Raw genomic sequence first — 25,538 nt, forward strand, 5'->3', positions numbered from 1 at the left:
GGTCCAAAAATTAGGAAATACAGATTTTTTTTCTGCGAGCCTTTCATTGGCTTTGTCTAACTCTCCTTGCTGACACCATGACCCTGATATCTCACAGAAACAATAATGCTCCCCCTACCATCTGACTCAGGTGGGTATGTGGAAATTGCCACTTTTGAGTACTCCAGGCTCTTTAGACATAGGTTGATGGCCAAGAACCTGGCTTGCATAGCAGAGTCCACGTGCAAGGACTGTGAGCTTTGGGAAACCCACTCATCTGTTCCACTGCCCTCTGCAGGAAGAGGTTTGTTTCCATTGCAGGCCACACCACCACATTCCTGCCCACACTTTCAATCCTGAGCCAGGCCCAAGCTCTGTTCTGCCCAGACCCCAAAGGGGGTCAAAGCAGCAGGATGAGGATTAATTTTAACAACGTGATCTTGGTGTGACCCTGGTGTGACCATTGGCTTCCAGTGGAGGGAGGACGAGATGCTCACACAGAGAGCCAGTGGATGCAGCTCTGGTGAATGATGCAGAGCTTCATTGTTTTTCAGCTCCTAAGGAGAGCAGTTAATTTTCTAGGTAATGTTTGTATATTTTTCCACAGGAATGGTGGAGCTGCCCACCCCAGTCAGGCACCTTGCCATAAAGGCCCTGTAATAGGCAGGAATGGCTCCCTTTTCCTCACAGTGACAGTTTAATTCTGAAGAGAAAATTTCCCGTATAACCCTCCTAGACCTTGCCAATCATAACTTTCAATGTTTTGATTATTGAGATAAACATTAAATCCCTGCAATGTCTTTGAAATATTGTCCTGATGATAGATTGTCACCTGTGCCTTGTATTGAGGTCAGACTGGGTGCCCACTTCTCCATGTGTTATTTTTTGTGCACTTCGGACATGCTAGGTCTGGCTGTCATGGTGGAAGTCCAGCAAAAATGTCACTGGAACACAAGGAGAGGAACATTTTCCTGTGAGATCGGCTCTGTCCAGGAGGAAGGTCCCACCAGGAATCCTCAATAAAGTCGCTGGAGAGTGAAAATTCACTGGCTTTGGGATACAGCTGCCCCGGGGAAGGCGGAAGGAAAACCCAACTTTCCAGCCTGCCAGGCCAGCGCAACGAGGAGGTGGGTCCCCGGCAGCCTCCTGTCTGGGGTCTTGGCACCGAGAACGACCGGGACCACACACGGCTATCCTGGGGTAACCAGGGCTCTTCTCTGAATGCGCCCAAAGCCCCACTGCAGCGGGAGCACACACCATCCCGAACACGGGGCGCAAGCAGGGCACCCCCGCCCCGGGTACAGCGCTGGGGAGCAGCGAGGAGCCCCAGGAGCCACCCACGGGCTCAGCGCGGCACCCCGGGGCTCTCCTCTCCTGCCACCGGCCCCAGCCCGGCTCCGCTCCCCGGGACCGGCCGACGGAGAGGGTCCACCCCCCAGTGCCAGCTCTCCATCTCAGCCCCAGGATCGGCTCCCACCCCGGAGCGCCGATCCCGGCCAGCTACGCGGCTCCGGGGCGGGGCGGCGGCGCGGGCGGGGCGGCCCGGGCCGGCCGGGGGAGCCGGCGCTGCTGGAACAGGAGGATACGGGAGCGGAGCGGAGCTGAGCGCAGGCAGTGCCGTGTCCCGGAGCCCTCGGGAGCCGCTGGGCTACGGCCCCGCTGCACCCCCATGGAGAAATACAAAGGTGAGGGGACGGAGGCGTCACGCGTGTCCGTGTCCCGCGGGGCCCGCCGGGTGGCATTGGGGACCTGCGGGGACGACGCTGGAGGGGGAGAGGTGTGGTGGTCCTGGGGAGGTGACAGACCCACTGACACTGTTGTTCCCTCGAATGGGAAACCGCGACGGTGGTGGGATGTGGCGGGCGGGGGGCAGCTCCCGAGAGGATGCTTCCCGAGAGTGGGACCGGGATCAGCTGCGAGGAAAAGGGGTCCCCGCGAGTGAAGCCCGAGCGCAGTTTCCGGGGGCCGGGGAGGGTTTGTCCCGAGAGTGGGACCGGGCGACGAGGGAGAGGTCCGACGAGGAGGAGGAGGAGGCGGAGAGATAGTAGGGACGGGAGCCGGCTCCCGGGGGAGGCAGTCTCCGGGAGTGGGGCCAGGGATCGAGGTCCCCGCAAGTGGGGCCGGGGTCAGCTGGGGGATGGAGGGGGAGCGGTCCCTGCGAGTGAGACCGGGCGGCGGGAGCGGCGGGGAAGGTGCGGGGCAGCGCGGGCAGGTCCCGCCCGGGGATGTGAAGTCCCTGCGTACTTGTCCCGGGCTCCGGGCAGGGAGGGAGGGAGATGTGGAGAAACTTCGCGTTTTACCCGATTCACAGATCAGGACCCTTTTTTTGTCACTTAAAAGCAGCCTCTTGTTGCGTTTTCTGCAGCCGCTCAGTTGTCTGACATTGCCCGCTCCGTCTTTCACCCTAAACCGCTCATCTTCGCGGACTTCCCACCCTCCCAGGCTGAACAGGCTCGACATTGAGTGTCCTGTTGTCTAAACGCAAATAGTTTTAGTGGTTAGGGAGAGGGTAGGCGAGCAGCTCCCAGCTTTCTCCCTGGCAGGTCTCATCAAGGCTGGCTGTCACCCACAGCCCATTTATTTCCCCACAATCAATGGCTCTGGCGCTTCCTCTGTGATGCCGCTTGGTCGCAATCACTGAGATTGCCGCATCTCGGGTCCGTGCTGCTATGGGCACTCTTGGACACTTCTCAAACCTAAGCGCTCCTTGCCAGCTGAGGAGGGAGGAGGTGGGGCGAGGTGCCCGGGCAGGTGGCGCTCAGATGCGTGTGGGTGCTCTGTGATTTCTGCTCCTGCTGGTGCATAAAAGCGTCACCTGGAGGAGGTGGATCCAGCACTTGTGTAGCACTGAGTAACTTTGCAGTAAATTTTACCTGTTGAGAGGAAATGTGATTCTCCTTGTAACGGCTGTTCTCCTCATGGAGCTTGAACATTTAAGTATGGAACTTGGTACTAAACAGATGTATTCCTGCCTGACCTCATTTGGACTTGTAACCATCAAACCAGGGAGGTTTGGTTAGACGTAGTAGATGCATCTGAACTAATAGCCCTTGTTCCTTAATCTTGCTTTGGTGGGGACTTTATTTGTGCAAAGTTAATTTTTGCCAGGACTGTGGTTTTTTGACTTCAGTATTCAGACAGGGCTGGCAGTGTGCTGCCTGTTGCATTTTGATCCTTTTCTTCCTTATAATTGATACTTTACAGGCCTGATAAGCACAATAATAACGTACTGCAAAAGCGATGCTAAAGATTATATTACAAATCAAATATTGTGTAGTCTTTTTTTTTTTCCTCCTGCTGGCAAGGTCTGCACAATTCCATTCAGTTCCAGTAGTAAAGCAGTAGATTCATTAGGATTCAGCTATGTTTTGTATATTGTCTTTCTAAATATGCACACTGCTCCCTCAGAGCAGCAGGGATGTGTTCTGCACATGTGTAATGAATAGCGAGCGCAACTGATCACGGAGCCTTGCCAGTGCTTTTTGTGTGACTGGTAACGAGTCTGGGAGCATGGGAGAGGGAGGGCGTTAATGAGGCACCAAGGCATCACCAGCCCTGGGGGGCAGCCACAGGTGGTGGCCACAGGTTGGTTAGTGGGTGGGAGGTGTAACTGGACTCACCTGGGGCTGGTGAGGTGCAGGGGAAGGGCTGGGCTGGAGGAGAACATGCAGGAGTTGGGAGCCCTGAGGAACAGGTGCAGAAGGCAGAGGAGTGAGTTGTTATTAATAAGCACAGGGGGATATGTGTCTGTTCTGGTGGGAATAACTCGTTGCTGCCATGGTTCAGGAAGTCTTCATCCTTGCTGTGAGCCAGGCAGAGTGCTTGTGCAGAGAAATCCTGTAATGATAGAGGTGCACAGACTCAAACAGGGCTGTTGTGCAATGAACAACAGACTGTTGTTTGGGGAACAGGAATTTGACTGCAAGATCTCTCCTATTACTTAAGAAATTAGGGTTGCACGCATCAGCAAAACAGCAGCATTTCTTTCCTTTAAACACAGGTAGGGATGTGCATTAATCTGGACTCCAACCCGGCACGTGCAGGAGCTGTCTCTCCTATTTCAATGGCAAGTGAAGCAGCCACAGGAATCTGGATAGGTGGAGTGTGCAGGGCCAGGTGGGATGGGAAGCTGAGTCTGGTGGCTGGCAGGGTGATACCAGTGGAGTGGGAATCGCTTGGGCTGTTGGACTTGCATGGTGGGAAGCGAAGGAAGAATTGTGAAACTCTCCTGGGAATGGGCTTCCTTTCCCAGTGACTACAAATGAGGTTGCAAGGCCAGCTGCACAGGAAGACACTGTGTCTTGACTCTTGTTAGGCTGTTTAAGCTCTGAAGGATGATCTTCACGTGCAGTAGGGATTTTTCTGTCAGGCCACTCTAAAGACTGCCTTCTGTTGGTGAAGATGCTATTTAAAAATCCACCTTCTCTCTGTGATTAGGAAGTATATGTGAGGCATAAGGAGCACCAGACCCAACAGCCCAAGGGGACAAGAGGGAGACCTGCAGAGGGCAGCTGTGAGTAGGGGCGGTCACTGTACCCAAAGCTGTGTAGTGACAAAGACAGAGCTGCTCATCTCTTGCTCCTCCTCTGTTTTCTGCAAGTGTTCTCTCACTTTCTTCTCATGTGCTTTGCCTTTACATATGGCAGCTGTCCCATCTTGTGCTCCCTGTTACAGGGGCACTATGGCTTCTTGCCTACTCCTTGCCATGCTTGTCAGACATGGCTGGCTGGTCCATGACCAGCCATCTCCACACTCCTGGAGGGGAAGATGTGCTGAATGCGCTGTTACTGATGAGGGGTATGTTGGTGGCACCTTTATCTATCTGCCGTCCCTTCAAGTTCTCTCAGACCGACCCCTTGTCACCGCAGTCACGATTGATTCCCTGTGATGCAGCGCTTTGCTCGTTAGTCTAAAATGTCAAGTGGTGTGAGCCTTGAGAGATTTGTAAGATTATTATTGTATTTTTAATGTGTTAGAGCTTTGTAATGGAAATCAGAACAACTTGCAGCTCAGTTCTTCAAAGAAAGGTGTTTGGCATTCATGTTTTACTATCTCTGTTGAGCAAAGATACAAGTTTCGTATCTCTTATCGGTGGGTCTTCAGTAGTGTTTGCAGTGCTCCCCCACAGAGATGAGCATTGTTTGCCCATGGAGGAGAGGTGGTCTTCTTAACAGAGGCCAACAGTTTTGTGTTGATAAGGATTAAAATAGAGATTTGGTAGAAAGGAGGAGTGTTTTCTTGCTAGTTGACATGTTTTAACTGGGAGGGGAAAGGGAGGTGAGTCTGTTTGAGGCTTCGGCACATGTTCTTTTTAACAAGTTATTGCAAGTACAGGGATAGATATGCTTGGGATTAAACTGCAAAGTGAAGACATGAATAAAAGATATGAGCCCTGGCCTGGTAACAATCTGAGGCCCTTTATAAACTCCTGTTAATCAGAGTCGGAAATGGATTGATTCATATGAACATGATCCCATGTCTCTGTACAGACATATGTGGTTTCTCCTCAGCTGATCATCCACACAGCTGTTGTGTTTAGCTCATTGTCTTGGTGTGGCAACTGGAGAAAGCAGGGCAATGTACTGCTCTGTGCCAAATCCAATACAACTTTCAGCTGCCAGGCTGAGCATTCTTTTAAATGCAGATGAAAATTAATGTCATGCATAACCTCGTAAAGTATACACTAACTCTCACTTCTGTGAGAGTGACCCTGATTGGTTTTGGAGAATGGAACACACTCCCCACATTCTGCTGGGGAATAGGCAGCAAGAGTGCAGTTATTTACTCTGCAGGGATTGAGGACATGAAACCTTTTTATGTAACTGAAAGCACAGCCTGACTCAATTATATATCTGCCATGTCCACCCTTCCAAACTATCCTACACACTGTCACCTGTGCCAGTGTAGTATTTCTGTCCCTTCTAGCACAGCTGCATTTCTTATTTAAACAAGGCACATGAGGATGCTCTGATTTGTATTGGGCACAATGAGACTCTAGGGCTCTCCACACCACGACAGGCTCACTGCAGATGGGCATGAGGCTGGAGGGATGCTGGCTTCAGCTCCATTTGATGAGCAGTGGTGGCCCTTGGGGGTGTGTGTGTAAATGCCAGGTTTGGGGTGCTCCTTTTGCTATCCCCAAAATGGTCACTGAGTTTTGCTTCATCTCTTGTGAGTAAGGGGCAGGGATCCATGCAGTGAAGAGCAGTGAGACAATACCCCTGTAGCCCTGCTATTCTAGGGTCTGTGCTCCATCTGTATAACTACCAAAAATTGCCAAGAGCCCTGCTCCTGAAGCTAGGAGAGAAGCTTTCTTCCTGAAAAAAAAAAAAAAAAAAAAGGATGAAAGCTAGCTCACAAGCTCTGAGCCTTTGGGCATCTGCTTTTGGAGTGCTCCTGGCAGGGCATGAGCCTTTACTCTTGTGGTATCTTCTAGTGTGTAAGTCAGTCTTGCTGCCCTTCCTTCACACACCTTCTCCACTCCCTGCCATGGGCTCCGTGTCCCGTGCTGGGCTGGGGCCGGAGGTACCGTGTGAATGAGTTTATTGTTTGTGCGTTGTCACTGATTGCTTTCATTGAACACCCACAGCCCAGGAACACAGGGAGTGTCTATGCAAAAATGCTTGTACTGCTTTATTTAGACACATTGCTGGCTCTTTCAGCTCCCAGCAGCAACGATGGACTGGGGGCAAGCAGGCAACTCGGAAGCTCATGTCACCCAGGCTCTGCAGGTCTGCACAGCAAAGCACCACAAGGCTTTTAAATCTGAGTTCTGGATGCCTGCTCAGCTGCGTACTTACTCCTCAACGTTTCCATCTCAACATACAGCATATATGAAGGGTTTAGTGACTCAACTGAATCCCTTAAGGTTTTATGGCAAATCCAGGACCTGAATCCCAAGCTTCTTAACCAATGGTCAGTGCTATGCTTGCAACCATCCTGCCTGGGTCAGGGAAATTAGGAATGCTGTTCTGTTGAGAAGTCTTTGTAAACTCTAATTTGCTGTACCATCTGGAAAAGAAGGATTCATCTAAGGCAGTGAAGTGCATCTTCAGGCAATAGCAACCAGAGAGCCCAGAGCTGTAGTGGACATCTTGGGGAACCAAAAATAAAGGGTGCACCTGTCATTAAAGACGATGTAGAGCATGTGCACCTAGGGCATAGGTGTTCCTGTCTGAAGCTGCCTGGCTGAAGCACAGATCCAGACCCAGCAAGTAAATTGGGATCCTGCAGTCACACAGCCAGTTTGATGACCTGCATATTATTGTTTACTTCATCTTAAAAGCTGAGTCATTTGTGCTTTTCTCTCAGATCAACAGACAAGACAGACTGGTCCAGTCTGTACTGCAACCTGTCAGCACAGCTCAGTGGGTCAGAGATGTGTCTGACAGGGCCTTGCCCCGAAGAGCTGCTAGTGGAGGTGCCAATACAGCCTGTTTCTGGGCTGGAGCCACTTATATGGTTCTGTTGTGGGTCTGGATAGGGAAGAAGTGTTACTGAACTGGCAAGTTCCCTGGTAGTAGCTGAGAGAAGGCATTTCAATTGCAAGAGCTGTGCTGCAATGTGAAGAGGAGGGGTTAAATTTGGGAAGTTCTTGCCGTGTGCTACAGTGCCTGGTTAAAAACCTTGTGTGAACTGGAGGAATTTCTGTAAAAGTTCACAAAAGAAAAATCTGTTTAGAAGCGTTCAGTAGGAAGATGCTGATCTCCCAGTACCCAAAGTTTTTATTTTTTAAAAAAATAAAAATACTAAATTCACTTAAACCCAGGGAGCAGAGCTTTAGAAGGGAAAATCCTCCAAAACAAACACAAGTTGCTAAGGGTGGCCAGAGGAGCCAAGCCCTTTGAGAAGCTGCAGCAAAGCAGTGCTGGCTCAGTGCCTGCACGTGCTCCTTCCGAGCCCTTGGTCCAAATCCGGCCTCTTGCTCCGGCCACAGCCCATAGAGAGAACAACCAGGTCTGGCACCACTGGGAGTGGTTTGGCTTGGGGCTGGTGGGCCAGGCTGGGTGGGAGAGCAGCTGTCACTGGAGGAGGTGAGTAAGATAGTTCCTGCTGCGGGGGGAGATTGGCTTCCCATTGCTACCATGAGCTGGGGTGCCGGAGTGGAGGTCAGTGCAGGACCCACAGTGTAGCAGGATGCTGTAGAGGGAAGGCCTCGGAGATGTGCTGGGTTGGTCTGAAGTTCAAAAGACAAGGGCTGAGACTTACTAAAGTACATTCCCTCCACCCTCACTGACCTATTGCTTTCTTCCTGGGCAAAATTCCATAGAAAGCAAGTCTCAGGATGGTTTGGTGCATGGCAACATTGTCTTTGGTTATAAACAGCTCTATCTAGAAGTAAATATCTCAGAATTATGGGATCAGACTGAAATTCCCGCATAACATAACTTGGCCACTTGCAATTTAATAAAAGCCAGTATTTCCCCTCCTTGGGTGGACTGTGCTCTGTGTTGCATGAAGATTTTTTCCCCCTTTGTATTCTCTTAGGATAAAAGTATAGCACAAGTCTTAGAAAAAGCCTGGGAAATAGGGATCCACAAGTCTTAGCTGGCAGTGTAGCCTGTGGGCTTCTTATTTCTGGGATCTCCTCCAGAGATAACCAGGAGCAGTAGCCACCCCCATCACTGGTGTGATGCACGTGTTGTTTCACTTGCTTTTGTGTCTTAGGAGACTGAATCTTTTTAAAAGTATCTTTAGATTCCAAATCTTGCAAATAATTAATGAGGCTTTCCAGAGTTTGCACTGAGTTTGGGGTGTAGAGGTGGGCAACTAAGCAGTTGGGATGCTTTTTGAAGAAGTTTGCATAACACTTTGGCAGCAGTGCTTTGAAAGAGGTGGCTCTGAGCCAGGAGATTCTTGTAGTTCATGCTCAAGTTGTGGCTTGAGCCCTTCCCTCCTGGACTGAGTTAGATGGGGAGCAAGTCTTGGTCTGCTGCAAGGAGAGGATCTCTGTCCTGGAGTCTGTGTGTGTTCTCAGGCAGGCAGCTCAGGCAGGTGGCGAAGGGAAGTGTGTGTGCGGGCTACTGTGAGAAGAGATAAGGTATCTGCAAAGAAATCTCTGATCCAAAGTCACTCTGCAGATCTCATCATTGCTATTTGTCAATGCAAAGTATGACAACTATTAAGGCTTGGGAAGAAAGAGCTGGCTCGCAGAGAACCTGAGTTGCACAAGATTTACACAATGTCACTAGTGGCTTTAGCTGAAAGTCTCTCCAACAGTGTGTGTGAAATGTGGAGCTTTCTTCTACCAAAGAATGCAAGCAAGCCAGCTGCAGTCCCACAGCCTTCCAGTAGCACTGTCAGTTTGTCATCTCTGGAATAAGCCCATGTATGTGTCCAGACAGCCCCAGTGCCAAACAGCTCTGACTTCTGGTGGTCCTGCTGTGAACGAGCTGAAATCAGTAGAATGCAGAGATGCTTTTTGGTGCCTGCTGGTAACAGACACATGGTCTCAGCAATTAGGTGGCCACCACTTCTGGTAGCAAAATATCAGAAGAGTGGAAATTGGGGCTGCCTTTAAAAGTGGAGATGTGGCAAACCCAGACTTCTGCAGCAGCTTGTGACAGCTGGAGGCCGTCTGTTCTGTCCATCCATCCCATCAGCAGCTTCATCCCAGCTGCTTGGCTGGCGAGCATGTCCTGTCTCCTTTGTATAAATCCAGTGTCTTCAAGGATCCTTTGTGTTCTACTGTAGTCTCTAAAAATGTGCCACGTTGTCTCGAATGGTGGGAACTTCTGCTGTTTTTATTGTTGTACTTTTCAGATTTCTCCATTGCCCTGGAGTGTGCAGAATCTGGCAGAGAGCTGGGATTGTAATGTACCGTTCCTCATCTGCTATAGAATTGACTGATCTTGGTAGCTGCTGGAATATGATAAAGAAGAGAACTGCTCAGACTAATTGAGCTCAATCTATAAAGCAGCTGAGTTAGATCTTTACCTGACTGTCATTGTCTGGGCTGAGGGGTGGGATGTGCATTCATATCATCCAACCTGAGAGGTGTTTGGTCCCTGTACTCATGCATGTGGGTGAAGGCAGCTCTTTTTGCTAAAAGACAAACTGTATGTGACACTTCATGAGGTTGTGGAGGTGCCAGGCAAAGGCAGGCAAGCCTGGCTGCTCTGTGGTCCAGGTGCCCTCCTCCCTGAGCCTGAGGCCACAGAAGAGCTGGGGGCACACTGAGCAGGGTGGTCCTGGCTCCACCATCAGCTGCTGCAGGGGTCTACAGTCTGCTGGTGGCTACGTGCTTTTTCTCCTGAATTTTTTCAGTCCATGAAGGTTGTTCACCTCATCTGGGACACGTTGCAGTTGGTGCCTGGGGCTGTAAGTGTAGGCAGTGCTGGGCCTGCAAGTGCATTTGGAGTTCAGCAGCCTCACCTGTCTCTTTGAAAGATGGTCACTTGAAAGTGCCCCAAAGCAGTACAGTCACCAGTGAAATGTGTGTGTGACAGTTTTGGATGGTTTTGGTTTTCTCCCACCTCAGTATTTGTACTCCACACTTACTTGTGTCTTGCTTCCCTGAGCAGCAGTGTCAGAGCTGGATGTGGTTGTTGGTCATGCTCAGCCTGTGTGTGGTCACGGTTCCAGTGACCTCTGGAACAAGTTATCTCTGCAGAGCAGCCTCTTGTGTGCTCTGCCTTCTTCACCCGCCAATACCTATAGCAATACCTCCTTTGGCTGTAGGAAGACATGAGGACTTCTTGTGACATTTCTAATTGAGTGTTACCTAATCATGTCTATACCTTAAGTAATCAAAACACTAAGGAGTTAATAATATAATCCATTTTCTGCTAACAAGGACCTGTCCTGTTGCAAGGCCAAGGCTGAATGGGTTAAGGAGCAAGAGAAATGTTCTCTGAGGTTTACAGTGGAGATGCACTCTCCTCAAAACAAAACCAAAAGGTCTCGTTTCTTCTTACTGACGGAAAATAGAAGTTAGCTACCATATAACTGAGCAAAGCAACACTAGTAAATTATTTACTCGAGTTAAGCATGGTATTATTTTATGTAAACACAGGTTTCCATTACTGCTTCAACTTTATTCCATCTTTTCTCCTCTAGTCATGTTACAGGATACACAGGTATCTATGCACGATGTCTCTCACCTTTCTCTAATGAGCAGTGCTAGCTGATGATATTATCTAGTTGCCCAGATGCCACTTCAGTTTAATTTGCTGTAGCTAGAGCTTTGAAATTGTTTCCCTTGTGAAATGATACTTCCTGGAAATTAGGTTGACTTCCAAGTGCTGAAAGGAATTATTGACTTGTTAGGTGCTGGCTGCTGTAATGCAGTACTGTACAGACCTTGTAACTCATTAAAGTGTGTCAGAAAATTATCAGTGCTCCAAGTGTGGTTTGGCTTACATTTGAGTCCATATGAACTCCAAGGCTTGGTTCTAGAAAAAATCACCAGTAAATCAATCTTGAAGTATATTAATTACACTAACATATACTCTTGATTTCTGGGATACTGTGTTGTAATTCTCTCTCTGATCGTGATCCACAGCTCCTGAGACTCTGTTAATGTGGTCTGTCATCTGAGCACTTGGATCGTGGTAGCTTGTCACATCTTCAGCTCAGCAGGCTCTTGCTTTAATCACCTATATTTGCCAAAATACTGATCAAATCTATTTCTGTGGGTTACACTGGTTTATACTGAGCCAGCATAAACTGGCAATATATGAAACAGAACAGACCTGGGCGAGGGTGCAGTTGCTTTAAGCCCATGTCTGTTAGCATTCTGCACTGGTTAACTTCAATGGATGTAGTTTTCATAGTAGGTTGTTCAAACAGATGCTCTCTGAGTGTAGAAGAGACCTATTTCTGGAAACTGAAGTGGGAGTTGGCAGAGTGGGGGGAAGTGAAATGGCAATCAAAATTCCCATACTTTATCCTAAAGGCTGAATTCCCATGTCTGGCTGAGAAGAGAAACAAATGCTTTCTAGACCCAGGAGGCTCAGCATTCCCCGAAACAGAATGATTTATTTTTAATTCTGATAGTTCACTGGAGCTCTTAAAACTGTCATTGCTCTTTTGGTTTATTGTACTACTTAGAAATAAGTGCAGCAAGCTTTGGACAATGCTGAGTTGACAAACCTGGGGTGCTGTAGGAAGGGAGAGAGCAGGTATGTCCAGCAGTCAGACATTGGCACCACTGGTGAGTCCATCCAAGCTGGAGCATGGCCTGAGTTGCAGGGGCAGCACTCAGAGGCAAAGATTGACTCTGGCTGAAATTTTGTATTAAACGGCACGGAATTTCATGTTCATTTCTTTGGACTGGCTTCGTCAGCCTTCCTTCAATTCTTTGGCTGAAATAATGACATCCCCTAAGCTTATGTGCTGGGCGTTTTTTCATTTGCTGCTGATACCATTTCAGCTATGGCCAGCCTTTTATTCTTGTGGTGGTCAGTTACAGCTCCCACAGAAATGCCAAAGCCATAGGGACCGCCAGGAACACAGCTGGGTGTTGAGCACAGAGAATGTTAGTTGTGTGAGAGGGTTTGAAGGTAATTTGTTTGGTGTCCTGTTAGTGCTGTGCAGGTGATAAAACAGACTATCCTCACAGTTAATATAGGCTGTTGACTGTTTCTTTGGAACTAGTGTTGCCCCAAAACCAGGATAAGGGCCACGGACTGTTGTGTACGACTTTCAGATTCCACGTTTGTACATCATTTGGCTGCTCGGTGTCTCCATTAAGAAATGCGTAGGTCTGGATGATACTCCGATGCTTCCTTTAAGGTATTCTTCTAACATGTGACTCTGGTCAGACAACTTCACCCTGACACTCCTGATAAGCTATGATAAGCTATGAAATCTTTGCAGTTTGCTTTGTTTCTATGCCTGATTGAGGTTTTTGTTGGAAATGCTCTGTTTCCAGCATATGTTCTTGTTTTTCCTGTGAACATGATTGTCTTTTGGCCCACATTTAGGCAAGGTAGAAAGGGCCAAATTCATTCCTTGTGTCATTCCAGCATAGACAATGGGCTGACCACAAGGGTCAGATTGGATCTAAGATTTACATTAGGTTTACTGCAAGTTTTATCCATTTTTATTGATACATTACTTAAGAAATTACTTAGCCATATTTCTGGTGCACTTGATAAAGATGCCTTTGAATTTAATATAACGAAAGCTGATTTGTGATAGAGGAGGAATTTCTTAGCCAAGCAGCCACGCTCACAGTTCCGGGTGCTAATAGCGCTAACACGGCTGACCCTTGCTCCAGACACAGTTATTTGGACTGTGAAAGATGAGGAGGCTCTACTGCACTGGAGACATGCAGCCAAATCATCTGTGGACATCCCAGCAAGATCTGAGGTCCCTGGTGCTGAGCTGGCAGTGGAGAACAGACCCCATGCATCCACGCCATCTTCACCTTCTCTGACCCTTTAGGCTGAAACCTCTCCAGCTGCAGATGAAATGATGCTCCTAAGAATGTTTACTTGTCCCAGATTCTGGGTTGGAATTTCAAATTTTCTTTCAGCCCTTGATTGCACAATTGCCTTCCCTCATTCATACACTTGCTTTTTATCAGTTATTCCCAAATGTGCAGGCCTGCTTTGCCATCATACTGACAGAAGGAAGGAGAATGTTCCATTTTGAATATGTAAAGGGAGTTGCTGCTTAGTACAGACAGAACTGGCTTCTAGATGAAAGAGTCAAATACCAAACTGTTTTGTTTCAGTTAGAGCAGGAGAAGCTTTGATCTAGAGGAGATGACTCAGTCAGTAGCAGGAAACTATTCTTTATAGCGAGTTTAGAAATAAAATGTGAAGATTTAGGCTATGTTGGCTTTGACACGTCAGTCATAGTATATATTATGTGAAAATGAAAACCATAAAAAAGTCATCTGAAATGAAGTGTGAAGGCTTCTCTGAAAAGAGAAAAAACCACTTCTGATGTTGGTTGCCAAGAGTTTTCCTGAAGTCAGAAAGGACTGGGGGTGGGGGAAGATCATTCCTATCAAGATACGAATAATGGGCAATGTGGACAAAGCAGGAAGGGGAAAGACTTCCTGCAGCACAGCTCAGACCAGGCCAGGATAAAAATTGGGATCTCCTGGCCCCAAGTCAGGCTCCATAATCTATCTATGCTGCCCCCTCTTCACCCTGCCTCAATGCATCATCCCCTTTGTCACCTCTCACAGCTCTCTGGATGAGAAGGCAGATGCAGCCAGACCTTGCTTGGTCACTGGGTTGGCTCCAGTTGCACAGAGCAGGGATGGGCCAGCATCTTGCTACTGAGCTGCTTTTATCTGGAGCCAGGTGACGGGCCCTGATCAATGCAGCTGTGTTTTGTGGCACTGCAGCTGACAGAATAAACACAGCTGGGCTGCGGCTGGGTCTCTGCGCCTGCTGCAGCTCACATGCACGGCCTGAGCCGTGCTGGCGTGGCCAGCACCCCGGGGATGTGGTGAAACACATCTGGCTCGACACAGAGAGATGCTGGCAATTCCCGGTGTGAAAGGAAAGTGTCACTGGTGTTCATTATTTTTGCAGCTTTGTTATCCAGCCACTGACCTGTGTTTTGTTCTGTGCTACTGTCTGTGCTCTATAGGCTACAGACAAATGGGTATCTACCTGAAGGTGGCCTCAGAATGTCTCCTAGTTCTTTTGGGTGACTGCATGCAGGAGGTGGGGACTTCTTTGGCACAGTTGCCTTGTGAAGTATCCTGCTATTAACAGTTTATTTCTGCTGAGGAGGATGACCCAGCCCTCAGCCTCACAATCTCAGCTCCTTGCCTGCACCATCTCTGGCATTAGTTCTCCTTCTCACCAGCAGACAGCTACTGGCTTTTCACCAGGTTATTCTTCTGCTGGTTTGGCTTGCTGACAGTCTGGGCAGCAATGGGAGCAGGAACAGCGTGTTGGGGACAGGAACCAGTCTGTTGAGTACCAAAGCACTGTTAAGTGGGCTTACTCAGGATGCTGAGGGTGTGCAGGTCCTTCAGTGATGGCTGGGAGCAGGGACTTCCAGTCCAAGGGCTTTCCTTGTCTGTGTTGTAGCCCTAGTCACAGAATTTGTTACAAAGTAGTAGTCTGATTAGGTGGTCCAAGCTTTGCACGTATGGAGGTGACAAAATTAGAGAGGAAAAGATCCTTTAGGCCATCTAGTTTATCCCATTGTCTGGAAAGTGTGCATATTCTGGTGTTCTCCCTATCTAAATGCAAAATATTCCCAGTGAAGTGACTTGCCTCAGTTATTTCAAGGTCTTGTGCATTGGGAGGTCTTATTACTCTTACGGGTATGGTGTATAAGGGCATGTATTAGTGTTGGATATATATAATGGAAGAGTCAATTTACTTTCTTGGCATGGCAAGGAAAAAGCCATTTTGATTGATGCCAAAGAACAGCCAGTGCTGTGATGTGAGAAATGGAGATGTTATGTCTGTACCAGGGGATGTGCTGACGATGCAGCTGCCCACCTTGCGTGCTGTCCCCAAACCAAAACCACCCTGGCTCTCAGTGTCACAGCCCACCTGCAGTCAGCAGGCAGTGGCTGTCCCCCGTGACATCACTGTGTGATTTGTCAGGCTTATGCGCACATGAGTGCAGAGACTGTGCTTGGAGATGGGGCAGAAGCTCAAGGTTTTCAAACAGAAAGGGGCAAGAGTGTGGCTGGAGGGCAACAAGGTGCTTAGGGGGTGCTGAGCTGGCCTGCAGGCTGGCAGCCGGGACCACCCCTGTGGTGGCTGGGAGGGCTCTCTGCTCAGTGCAGCTGCTGAGGACACAGCCAGGGCAGCCCTGCCGGCCTCTGGCAGGGTGTGCAGGTGAGGGACGAGGGACTGACTCCTTGCAGGTGTGCAGCAGGGCTGATGGATTGCTTCCCTTCCTCAGGGAGAAAGGAACAGGGTCACAGGTTCTCCCACCCTGGAGTGTGTGGGAGGAAGATGGCACCTGCTGTCCATCCTACAGCAGAGAGGGCTGAGAGCTCCCAGATATCATCAAATGTTTCTCTTCCTCTTCCAGCTTCCCTTCGTACATACCATTATGATGATTTGTTTTGATGATGCATTTCCAGGAACTAACATCATTTTCAAAGACCTGCAGAGGCAGAAGGAATTTCCTTCTATGAAGGCTTGAGGAGCAGATGATTGCTTTAATTTTATTTTTATTAGTAGTCTTACTGTGGACAGTGGCTCTCCTGCCACAGAAAAGACTTCTTCAGCCTGAGGATCCTTCTATTAGATTGTCTTTCCCCTAAATCTCAATCTCTTCAATAGGATATTTTTGAATGTGTTTTTAATGAGGCTTTACTATTCAACTCTAAAGGGACTTGGAAAAGTCCCCACCCCAGCCACATGCTCAGAGCAGGGCCAATGCTGAATTCAGATCATCTCATTGGGAATTTGTCCTGTCAGGTCTTGAAAACCTCAGAGGACAGACCTGCCACAACAAATTTTTATGGAGAATTTTTTTCCCCATATATCCAGTTGGCACCTCCCTGTTTCTAATCATGTCCACAGAGCTGGGTCTTCTCCTTAGTGTCCTCCTAGACACTAGGAGGGCTGCTCTTAGCCCCCCTCACCATTTCAGCTGTTCAAGCTGAGCCCTCCTGCTTTGTCTCGACTCCTTATTGCCAGGGACTGGGTGCTGCTCTTGCAATTGTAGATGCTGTAGCCTTTCCTTCTTACCAGGGCAGCTTTTGTGTTCTTGTTGAACAAAGTGCTGATTTGACAAGAAATCTGAGCTTTCCTTTACCAGGACTGCCTACGCCTGGACTCCTGAAATTTGGGAGGTGGGTGTCAATACAAATAAGATGGGAAAGGAGGATGGGAAAAAAAGTGTTAGGTGAATTTAGCCTGCTCTCTGACTAGTATTCTCAGATTGGATCAACATTGTAATTGATCTCTCAAACCTTAATCTACAGAAGTCCTGAAGTACTTCTGTGAACTTCAAGTATGTGAATAGATCTGGTAGAGTTTTGTAAGGTTTCTTGCATTAGAATTAGCAAGAAAATGGAAAATAAGTTCAATGAATCTGGAAAGGAAGCGAAGGGATATTGCAGGGATACAAAGTGGGTTGTATCTTATTGTGTCAGTGGAGATGTTGTGCAGTTTTGGCTAACCCAAATAAAACTCCAGCAGTCTGTAGCATGACAGTGCAGGTGTACTCCTAGTTTCTGGAGGTGTTTTTGATGTTCCCATGCTCCAATTTACTCCTGTCTTGAGTGCGTGGAACTGCCTTTACTATAAAAGAGTAGTGTGAAAGTTAATGGCTTTACCCAGTGGCATCATGTGAAAAATGTTTTCTTGTGAGTAGCACTGGAAATGTGTGCGCTCTCAAAGAGATTGGAAATGTGAGCTCCAGTTTTCCAGGAAACAGCCAAAAGGATTGAACCAAAGGTGTTAGTGTTATCCAAGTGAAGCTGCTGAGAGATCATGATTGTTTTACTTCTTGACAGAGAGCTCTGTCTATTGGGTGGGACACATGCAGTGAGAATTTTCATCTACAGCCATAAAACTTTAACCGTTGCAGTCAGTTGGGGTTTTTGGACAACTTCCAGATCTCATAAAATTGATGTTTATGAATTATAAATAAAAGCAAATGTACCTAAAAACTTGGATGCCATATTAGCTGCTCTTAATGTATCTTGTAACAAAATGTAACTTCACTCCAGAATTGGTGGCAATCCTGAAATCTGTAGCGGTGTCCATACTGCAGTATTGTCATGGAGGTCTCTCAGATGGAAGGAAATTGATGTCATAAATGTATCAGAAAACCATAACAAGTCTGTAGAAATTTCTGCTTGCAGCAAAGGCCACAATTTTAAGTATAGGACAAAGAGATAATAAATTATAAATTCAGCAGGGAACAAGGAAGTAATGTAGCAACTGCAAAAGATCCAAACATATGGAAAATTCAATTCTGTGGAGAATTAAGTCACTATTACATAATGAGGATCAATGGAAATGAGCTGATGTCAGTATTGGACTGGCTTAATGCATGGATGGAAAATTGTTTTGTCTCAGAGAGACCTGCTAATAGGAGTGGAAGTTCCATGTATGCTGCATGTCCATTAACTGTTGGGTTTTTTTACCTAGGAGGGGCCTGATCCAAACCCGGCAGAAGTAAATAAGGTTTTCACTAACCTGAATCTCATTTGGGGTCTGAATCTAGAAGATCTGTAGGAGATGGCAAACAGTAAGAGCCTGGGATGCACGCCTACCTCATACTGGTTGTTTGGGGTGAAATTTATCCCTTTCTTTCTATCTGTCTGAGCCTTTTGCACTACAGGTTACCTGTCTGTCCCTCCAAGTGGGGCCACAGTGGCCTGGCAGCCTTGGAAAGGCTCTGCCCAGGTAGGAGCGTGAACCCCCACCTGTGGACTGGAAAGGGCTGTACCTGGCCCCAGGAGAGAGGGGTGTTTCCTGTGCCCAGAGAATGGGAATTCCAGAAATGTTGCACACTGATACCATTGCAGAAGTGTCCAAAGACCTTCCTGGCCTTCCTATGGCATGACTGTGATCCTGTGAGACTAAGCATGCGGTGGGGAAGGGATGCAGAGCAGAAGAAAAGCCCCTGCGTGAGCTGCATGAGTTGTCCTGGAGGAGGACATGCAGCTGAGGCACCTGGGAGAGTGCTGTGCTTGGTGTTTTGTTGTGACAGGGCTTGGCAGCAGCAGCAGTCTTGGAGCTTGTCCCTGAAAATGAGCCATCAATAGCCTGGCAGCTGTGCAGGGAACACCAGAGTGTGCTCCTTGGCGTGAGCCGGCTCTAGCTGATGTTACTGGAGGACTGTCCTTGGGAAGGAGTGGCAGCAGTGCACAGTCCTAGGTGTGCACGTGTGTGCTCTGGCCAACGTGAGGGAATTGGCAGCACAGGAGTGCACGGTGCCACAGAGCCTCCCACCTGGAAGAGCTCCTTGGGTTCAGCGGGAACAGTCCTTCTTTGGCCACTGGCTATTGGGCACTTTGCTGGCCCTGAGAATCCAGCCAAGCATCCTTGCTGCTGATTTGAGAGCCAGGATGAGGTTTTGGGGGGTTCTAGAATGTGGTGGATTTGTGGGATTTTTATGGTTGATTGGTTGGGGTTTGATGGTTTTCTTTCTGGTTTGTAAGTAAGAATAATGGGGAAGGCACAGTATGTAATGGTTTAGTAAGAAGTTCATGCTCTGGGTACCTTGGACATTGAGACAGTGGACTGTGACTTACTGAAGGTGCATTTGAGTGATGAGTATCAGGCACATATTAACTAGAAGGGATCTTCTGTTGGGAATCAATGGGCTTCATGAGAGACTTTCCTCATATGAAATAGGCTCAATATTCTGAGTTTTACTATGTAGAAAAACATGCCTTCTGAATCAACAAATTAGGGGGAAATGTCAGCTGTTAAATGTTAGTGGATGGAGCTGTCACATGAACTGAGCATGTGGGTGGCTTCGAATTAAGAGATGTCAGAGGTGGGGAGAGTAATGAAATAAAAAGGGATGGGATGGTCTGACCTTTGACGGTTTCCAGTCCAGTGAGAGCCTGAAGGGAGCGGATGAAGTAAGTGAGGCTTCTAAGGGGATCATCACAGGAGAGGACCTGAGTTGCTGAACACGTCACTGGAAAGGGGAGCTGCTGTCCCTGCCCTTAGCTCTACCCCTAACCAGGCACTTCTAGTTGCTCTGTGCCTGCTCTGACAGACCACCTTCTGAGCTGATTCACCTGGCCAACCTAATACAGAAAAAAAAAAAAAAAACGCAAAACAGAACAACTCAAACCCTTTTGTTGCTGTGTGTATCTTCCTTTGAATGAGAGTTGATGTGGCTCATCATAAACTCAGGATGGATACCATTCCAAGTGCAAGGAAGGGCTGAAGCTATGTAGCCAAAGAGGAAAGAGGAGCACAGGAATTTAATTAGCTCTGTGGGTTCCTTGTTTGGAAGGTTTATGGGTCTGTGAAATAACCTTGATGTTTCCAAAAATGAACTCACTGAAAGGATATGGAGGGGGTTCTGACATGAAGAGAGCAAACAGGCTTATTTTCATTTCCTTATACATTTCTTTTGCATTTCTAGAAAGCCTGTTCATCTTAAGAAATATTCTCTATGATATGGAATAATCACTTAAAATTATGCTACAGAGGTGAAGACACCCTTGGATTTGTGAGCAATATTAAAGTGATTGTGTCCTAATTCTTGCCCAGCAGCTATGCAGATCCATTGAAAGCTGGCCATTGTCTTTCCTGAGAAACAGCTGCTCAGAAATTTGGGAGGAAAAATATTTTATTCCTCACATTCTGGTGGATTTGAGGCTCACAGCTGGTTGAGAAGCCTGCCAAGACTCCGCACTGTTTTGGAAATGTACAGTAAATGGGCATAAATAGCTCTAAGCCCTTCTTGGACTTAAGGGTGAAAATGTCTTAATGCTGGAAAGGTGTTGAATGTCTTTTTCAAAGTAGAAATAAATCAGAAGGGAATTGTGCTGTCTTTGCCAACAAATAAACTAATTTTGGGGAATTTACTGTCCCTGTTTCCACAGAACCTCTTAGGCTCTGCCTGTTGGCTGGAGCTGTCCAAGCCCTCCAAGACCTTTGTGATAATGTTTATGTTTGAATACAATATTCAACCTAAAAAATGGTTCTTAAATTAGATTTTTTGACTGATAGTATACATAATTTATGTTACTTCAATCTGAGGACCAAATTCTCACTGTATTACTGAAAGTCTCCCATTGACTTCAAGGAAATTAGACTCTAGATCTAGCAGACTGGGTTAAACCAGGAAAGGCAGACAGATCTCTGTCAAAATGACTTTGTGCTAGCAAATGCAATTTCTTTAAGTGCCCCCCTGAGTAAACTATTCTGATTTGCTTTTTTGATCTCTCTTCCTCATCCACAACATGGAGAAAAGTTTATATGAAGTATTTTGTTTGACTGCTGTAAAGCAAGTATTTTGTTAAGCGTAAATTGAAAAGAAATATGTTTGCCCCAGTCTTAAAGCCTGTCTCTGGATGAAACAGTGGATGTTTTCTGGCTTAGGATGCAGTGGTGGTACTCAGACATGGGGGTGGTCTTGTCCACCTCAAATGTGTGCCCAGATCGGGGTGTTATTGTCCAAGGGGGCTGTGGATGGGTGAGCTTGTAGATAAGTAAAGAACTGGCTAAATTTTGAGGCTGAATAAGAAAAAGATAGTGGTTTGTACTCAACCTGAACTCCTGCCTTCAGGGTGTATGGAGAGGCCCTTGCCTGAGTGGAATGGCTGAAGGCTGTGTGAGCTGTATTTAGCCATCTTGTGAGAGCCCTGCATACACATCCTGTCTGTCCAAAGCTGCTCTTATTTGTGGCCAGGAGCTGCTCATGTGTGGCTTTCACAGTGGGATAAATATTGTGTGTGCTGTCAGTATAGTAAGAGTTCTTCAGGTTGACTTCCTTCCTCTGGTTGTAATAGGTCAGTCTACTTGGAGCAACCCTGTCCATTGGTGAAGCTCAAATCAGGGTTTCTTTGCTGTAGAGTGAATTGTTCTCTTGGGATGAAGTTCAGGCAAGAGGCCAAAAGCCCAAGACTTTAACAAAGAAACATCAACCTATTTGTATGATTTTTGTATACACTATACAAAAGTCCTGAACAAGATGTTCTTCTAACCCCATGAAAAGAAAGGGCAAGAGAGAAGGTGTGATGCATTAGTGGGAGGCATTCAGATGCTGCCAAAATGGGGTGATGTAACTTGACGCAGTGCCAGTGTTTCTGCTGTAAACTGAATGCAGGTGAATGCTGATTAAAATGAGCCCACACAGTATCTATCTGCTGCAACTGTTGTTTGGTTTAAGGTATCATCCAGAAATACAGGTCAGGGAACCATGTTCTGTCTGTTTGATGATATATGGGTATTCTTCTCTCTATATTTTCATCCTAAAACAAAAATACAAACAACCCACAGATACACAATGTTGCTTGCTCTAAATAACCCCAGACACACCTTACTACTTATGTTTGGGTTTTGATGATTAGACAGCTTGGAGAAATGTTGGCTTTATTTATTACACCCTCTTATCTTACAGTCTTGATGTGTGTAAAACTCTGGTAACCAGCTTGCTAGATGAAGGGAGAGCAGTGGGTGTTTATTGACTTAATTTCGACACTCTCCCATAACATCCTCCCAGGCAACTTGATGAAGTGCAAGCTTGAGAAGTGGATGGTGAGGTGAGGCAAAAACTGGTTGAACTGCCATGCTCAATGGATTGTGACTGGAGACATGAAATCCAGCTGGAGGCCAGTCTCAAGTAAAGTGCCCCAGGGGTTGATACTGGGACCAGTACTGTTCAACACCTTTATTAGTGGCCTGGCTGAAGGGGCAGAGTACATCCTTAGCAGTTCTGTAGATAACACCAAACTGGGAGGAGTGGTTGATACACCAGGTGGTTGTGCTGCTTTTAGGAAGGACCTTGCTAGCGTGAAGGAATGAGCCAACAGGGATCTCCTGAAGTTCAAGAAAGAAGGGCAAAGTCCTGCCCTTTGGGAGGGATAACCCCAGGTGCCTGTATGTGCTGGGGCCAACCAGCTGGAAAGCATGTTTGCAAAAAAACACTTGTTGGACCTGGTGGACACCAAGTTTGAATGTGAGCCAGCAGTGTGCCCTTCTGCCAAGAAGCCAGCAGCCTCTGGAGATGCATTAGGCACAGGGTTGCCAGCGTGTTGAGAGAGGTGGTTTTAACCCTTTATTTGTCCCTGGTGAGGGACATGAGGAATGGTGGCTCCAATGCTGGTCTCCCTGGTACAAGAAAGAAGTGAACACACTGGAGCTGGGTCAGGAAAGGGCCATAAAGATGATGAAGCCAATGGAGCATCTCTTACAGGAGGGGAGGCTGAGAGAGCTGGGACTGTTCAGCCTTGAGAATAGTCAGTTCAGGGTGATCTCTTCCATATATATGAACACCTGGTGTGGGGGAGTAAAGAAGATAGACAGGCTTTTATCAGTGGCACCTGGTGGAAGGACAAGAGGCAATCGGCACAAACTGGAATACAGGAAAATTCCATTTTCTCTGTGAGGGCTGTTGGAAACTGGAATGAGTTGCTCTGAGTAATGTACTGCAGCTGACTCTGCTCCAAAGAGGGGCTTGGATTAGACAGTCTCCAGAGGTGCCCGCCCACCTCACACATGGGAGCAGTGAAACCTCTCAGTTGCCAGCTCAATCCCTGTGAATGGATATCTGTGATTGGTGAGAAATCTGGGATGGAGCATACATGTGATTGGTGAGAAATCTGGGATGGAGCATACATTAGTCCAGGGAGTGTACATTACTCCAGTCCTAACAGATGCTTCTACATCTTCAGTAACAGAGAAGGAACTTTTAAAGGAAAGAGCACACAAGCCATCCTATGATGCTTCTCCATAGTGGCACAATCTGTGTCAGTCAACGGATTTTTAGCTTCCTGGAGCAGGACCTGTGTTCCCATAACATGTGATAGATCTGTATGGATGAACACCCATCCCATTGCGCTGGATCTGCTTTTGAAACCCTCCAGGTGTCTCTGAATTTGTGGCTCTAAAGCTATTCTATAGATGCAAATCTTGAGTGTTGACAGTGTGCTGTCAGGGCTGGAAGATGAGGCTTTTCTGTGCTAATGAATTTACTGCCTCCCTGATTTCCTCGAAGCACTGCTACGTGTGTCATACAGAAAAGTGGTTTCATTAGCAGTTCTGCTTGGCTGGAGGAAAAAAGCACTCATTTATTTATTTGGTTGGTTCAGTGTGAAGTCTCTCTTGGAAGGTCAGTCACTTCCCAGGCCCTTCAAGCTGCTGTTTTCCATTCCTTTGCTGTGAACAAAAGGTGAGCTCCCACCCCTGACCAGTTGTGGTTGATGTGGGCAGAGCTATTGACCAGTTTGCCCTCCAGCCCAGCCAAGTGTGGTGTTTGCTGTGTTGATCTTCCTTGGCTGCCCTCTACTTTTACAGATCTGGAAGTGTCTCTAGGATGCTCCTCACCAGAGGATTGTCACATTGGGTCTCTACACATATTGGAGTTCAGCTGGGCAGGAGGGACTTCTAGTGGAAAGGAACATCTGTTACTCCTTAGGTGTCACCACTGTCAAGGTTTCCATCCCTCCAGCAAAGCAGTCCTTAGCCAAAGGCTTGTTAATCTCTGATTTTTCAGGAGGAGAGGGAAGGGCTGTAAGTCTTTGGGATAACTGATTCTTTTTTTTAACTGAAGAGATTAGTTTTGTTTTAAATTACAGTATATTGAGTCAGTGTCTTTGACACCCACAGCTGTGTTGCTGGAGAGACTTGGTCAGGCAGGATCCCATGTGTCTGCTGTAGCTTTGTGCAGGATTGCACCTTGCAAGGGGCCTTGCACAGCTGCTCATGGAGGATGCCACTGGCTCCTGTGCTCGGTTTTACTTCTCCAGCAGGAGTGTTCCTGTTGAAGGGTGCGAGTGTGCCCAGCAAAACAAATTACATTGTTTTCATATGGTGTAAAACCACTCCCTGCACCTTCCCTTGCACCGCTGCCTGTATCCCGGCTGTAAATCCTGAGGGGAAGCAGCGGGCTGAGTCATCTGGCGCTGCATGTGTATTTATAAAACAGAAACACTGGAGCACTGCAGGGGCTGGGAGGAGAGACTGGTGCTTGGCAGATCTTGGCCAGAGGTGGTGGGTTCCCCCCACATTCCGTTCCTGTCCTCAGGCTTGCTTGCTGACATGGATTGCCACTGAGGAGGCATCAAACTGCTAGGCTAATTTGCTTGTTTTTTCCTTGCAAAGCCTCACACGTGAGCTGAAGGTAGGGACAGAAGCACAAAAAAGGCTTGCACAGGGGAAGAGCTTTGCAGATTTGCAGTGCTCACAGCTGAGATGAGCTGGCTGGTTGCGCTCACCCCACAGCACCCAAGGTGCTGGGGAGGATGCCTGTAAGCTCTGGCCAATTTGGCTGCTTCTTGCCGTGGCTGCAGCCTGCAGGAATGTAACTTTGATCTCACTTGCACAAGGGGTAAGCAAGAGGGAGCACCAGGGCTTCTCCTGGGGCCACTTTGGAGTGGAGTAGCCTGTGCTGTGGCACAGACGGGCTGAGCCCAGTCTGGTCCTGCGCTCTCAGGGTTAACTGGTGGTTTTGCAGCCTACTCACATTCCTTTCCATTCCCCTTCCTCCTGGAATAACAAAATCAGAGCAGGGAGATTTGGGTTATTGTGCTGGGTCTCTCCTTCTTCCCTCTGCTCTGGCAGCTGATCTCCTCTTAATGAGCAAAGTTGCCTGGGGGTGCCATTTACCCAGGGGAGGCAGTTTCCCCTGCACTGTTGCATTGATTTCTTGTATAAACTACATGTGCAGCCTCGCTTGTGGGTGCTGTTAGTTCTGTCCCTGCTTTCCCTGAAAAAGCTGGTTCTCAGCAGAAGGACTGTGTTTGCAAAGCTTCCCCCTTCCTGGAAGGAGCAGGGTGAAACAGCTTGTGATCCTGATACTGTGTGATGGGGAAGTAGAGACAGTGAAGGAGAAGTACAGTGGGGAGGGATTGCTCCTTTCCTCTCCATATATCCCACACACATATTAGGAGAACAGGAAGTTTGCTGCTGAAGCAAATGGGCAGGAAATGGTGAGTGAATAAAGGAAAGGGCTCCTTCACCCGCTGCGAGTGTGAC

General features: G+C 47.7%; 1 protein-coding gene across 5 annotated transcripts in view; it reads left to right on the top strand.

Annotated features, from left to right (window-relative positions):
* The first annotated feature begins 1,522 nt into the window (after positions 1–1,522).
* The window catches only part of AFAP1L2 (actin filament associated protein 1 like 2), a 71,228-nt gene continuing 47,212 nt past the window's right edge, over positions 1,523–25,538 (top strand). For all 5 annotated transcript variants that reach the window (XM_017804189.1, XM_017804191.1, XM_017804190.1 and 2 more), the window contains exon 1: positions 1,523–1,664. In XM_017804189.1, the coding sequence (XP_017659678.1) occupies positions 1,649–1,664 (16 nt within the window). In that variant the 5' untranslated portion in view covers positions 1,523–1,648. The remainder of the gene's footprint in view (positions 1,665–25,538) is intronic.

Source organism: Lepidothrix coronata, unplaced genomic scaffold, assembly GCF_001604755.1.
Source record: "Lepidothrix coronata isolate B3197 unplaced genomic scaffold, Lepidothrix_coronata-1.0 Scaffold8, whole genome shotgun sequence".
NCBI lineage: Eukaryota > Metazoa > Chordata > Aves > Passeriformes > Pipridae > Lepidothrix > Lepidothrix coronata.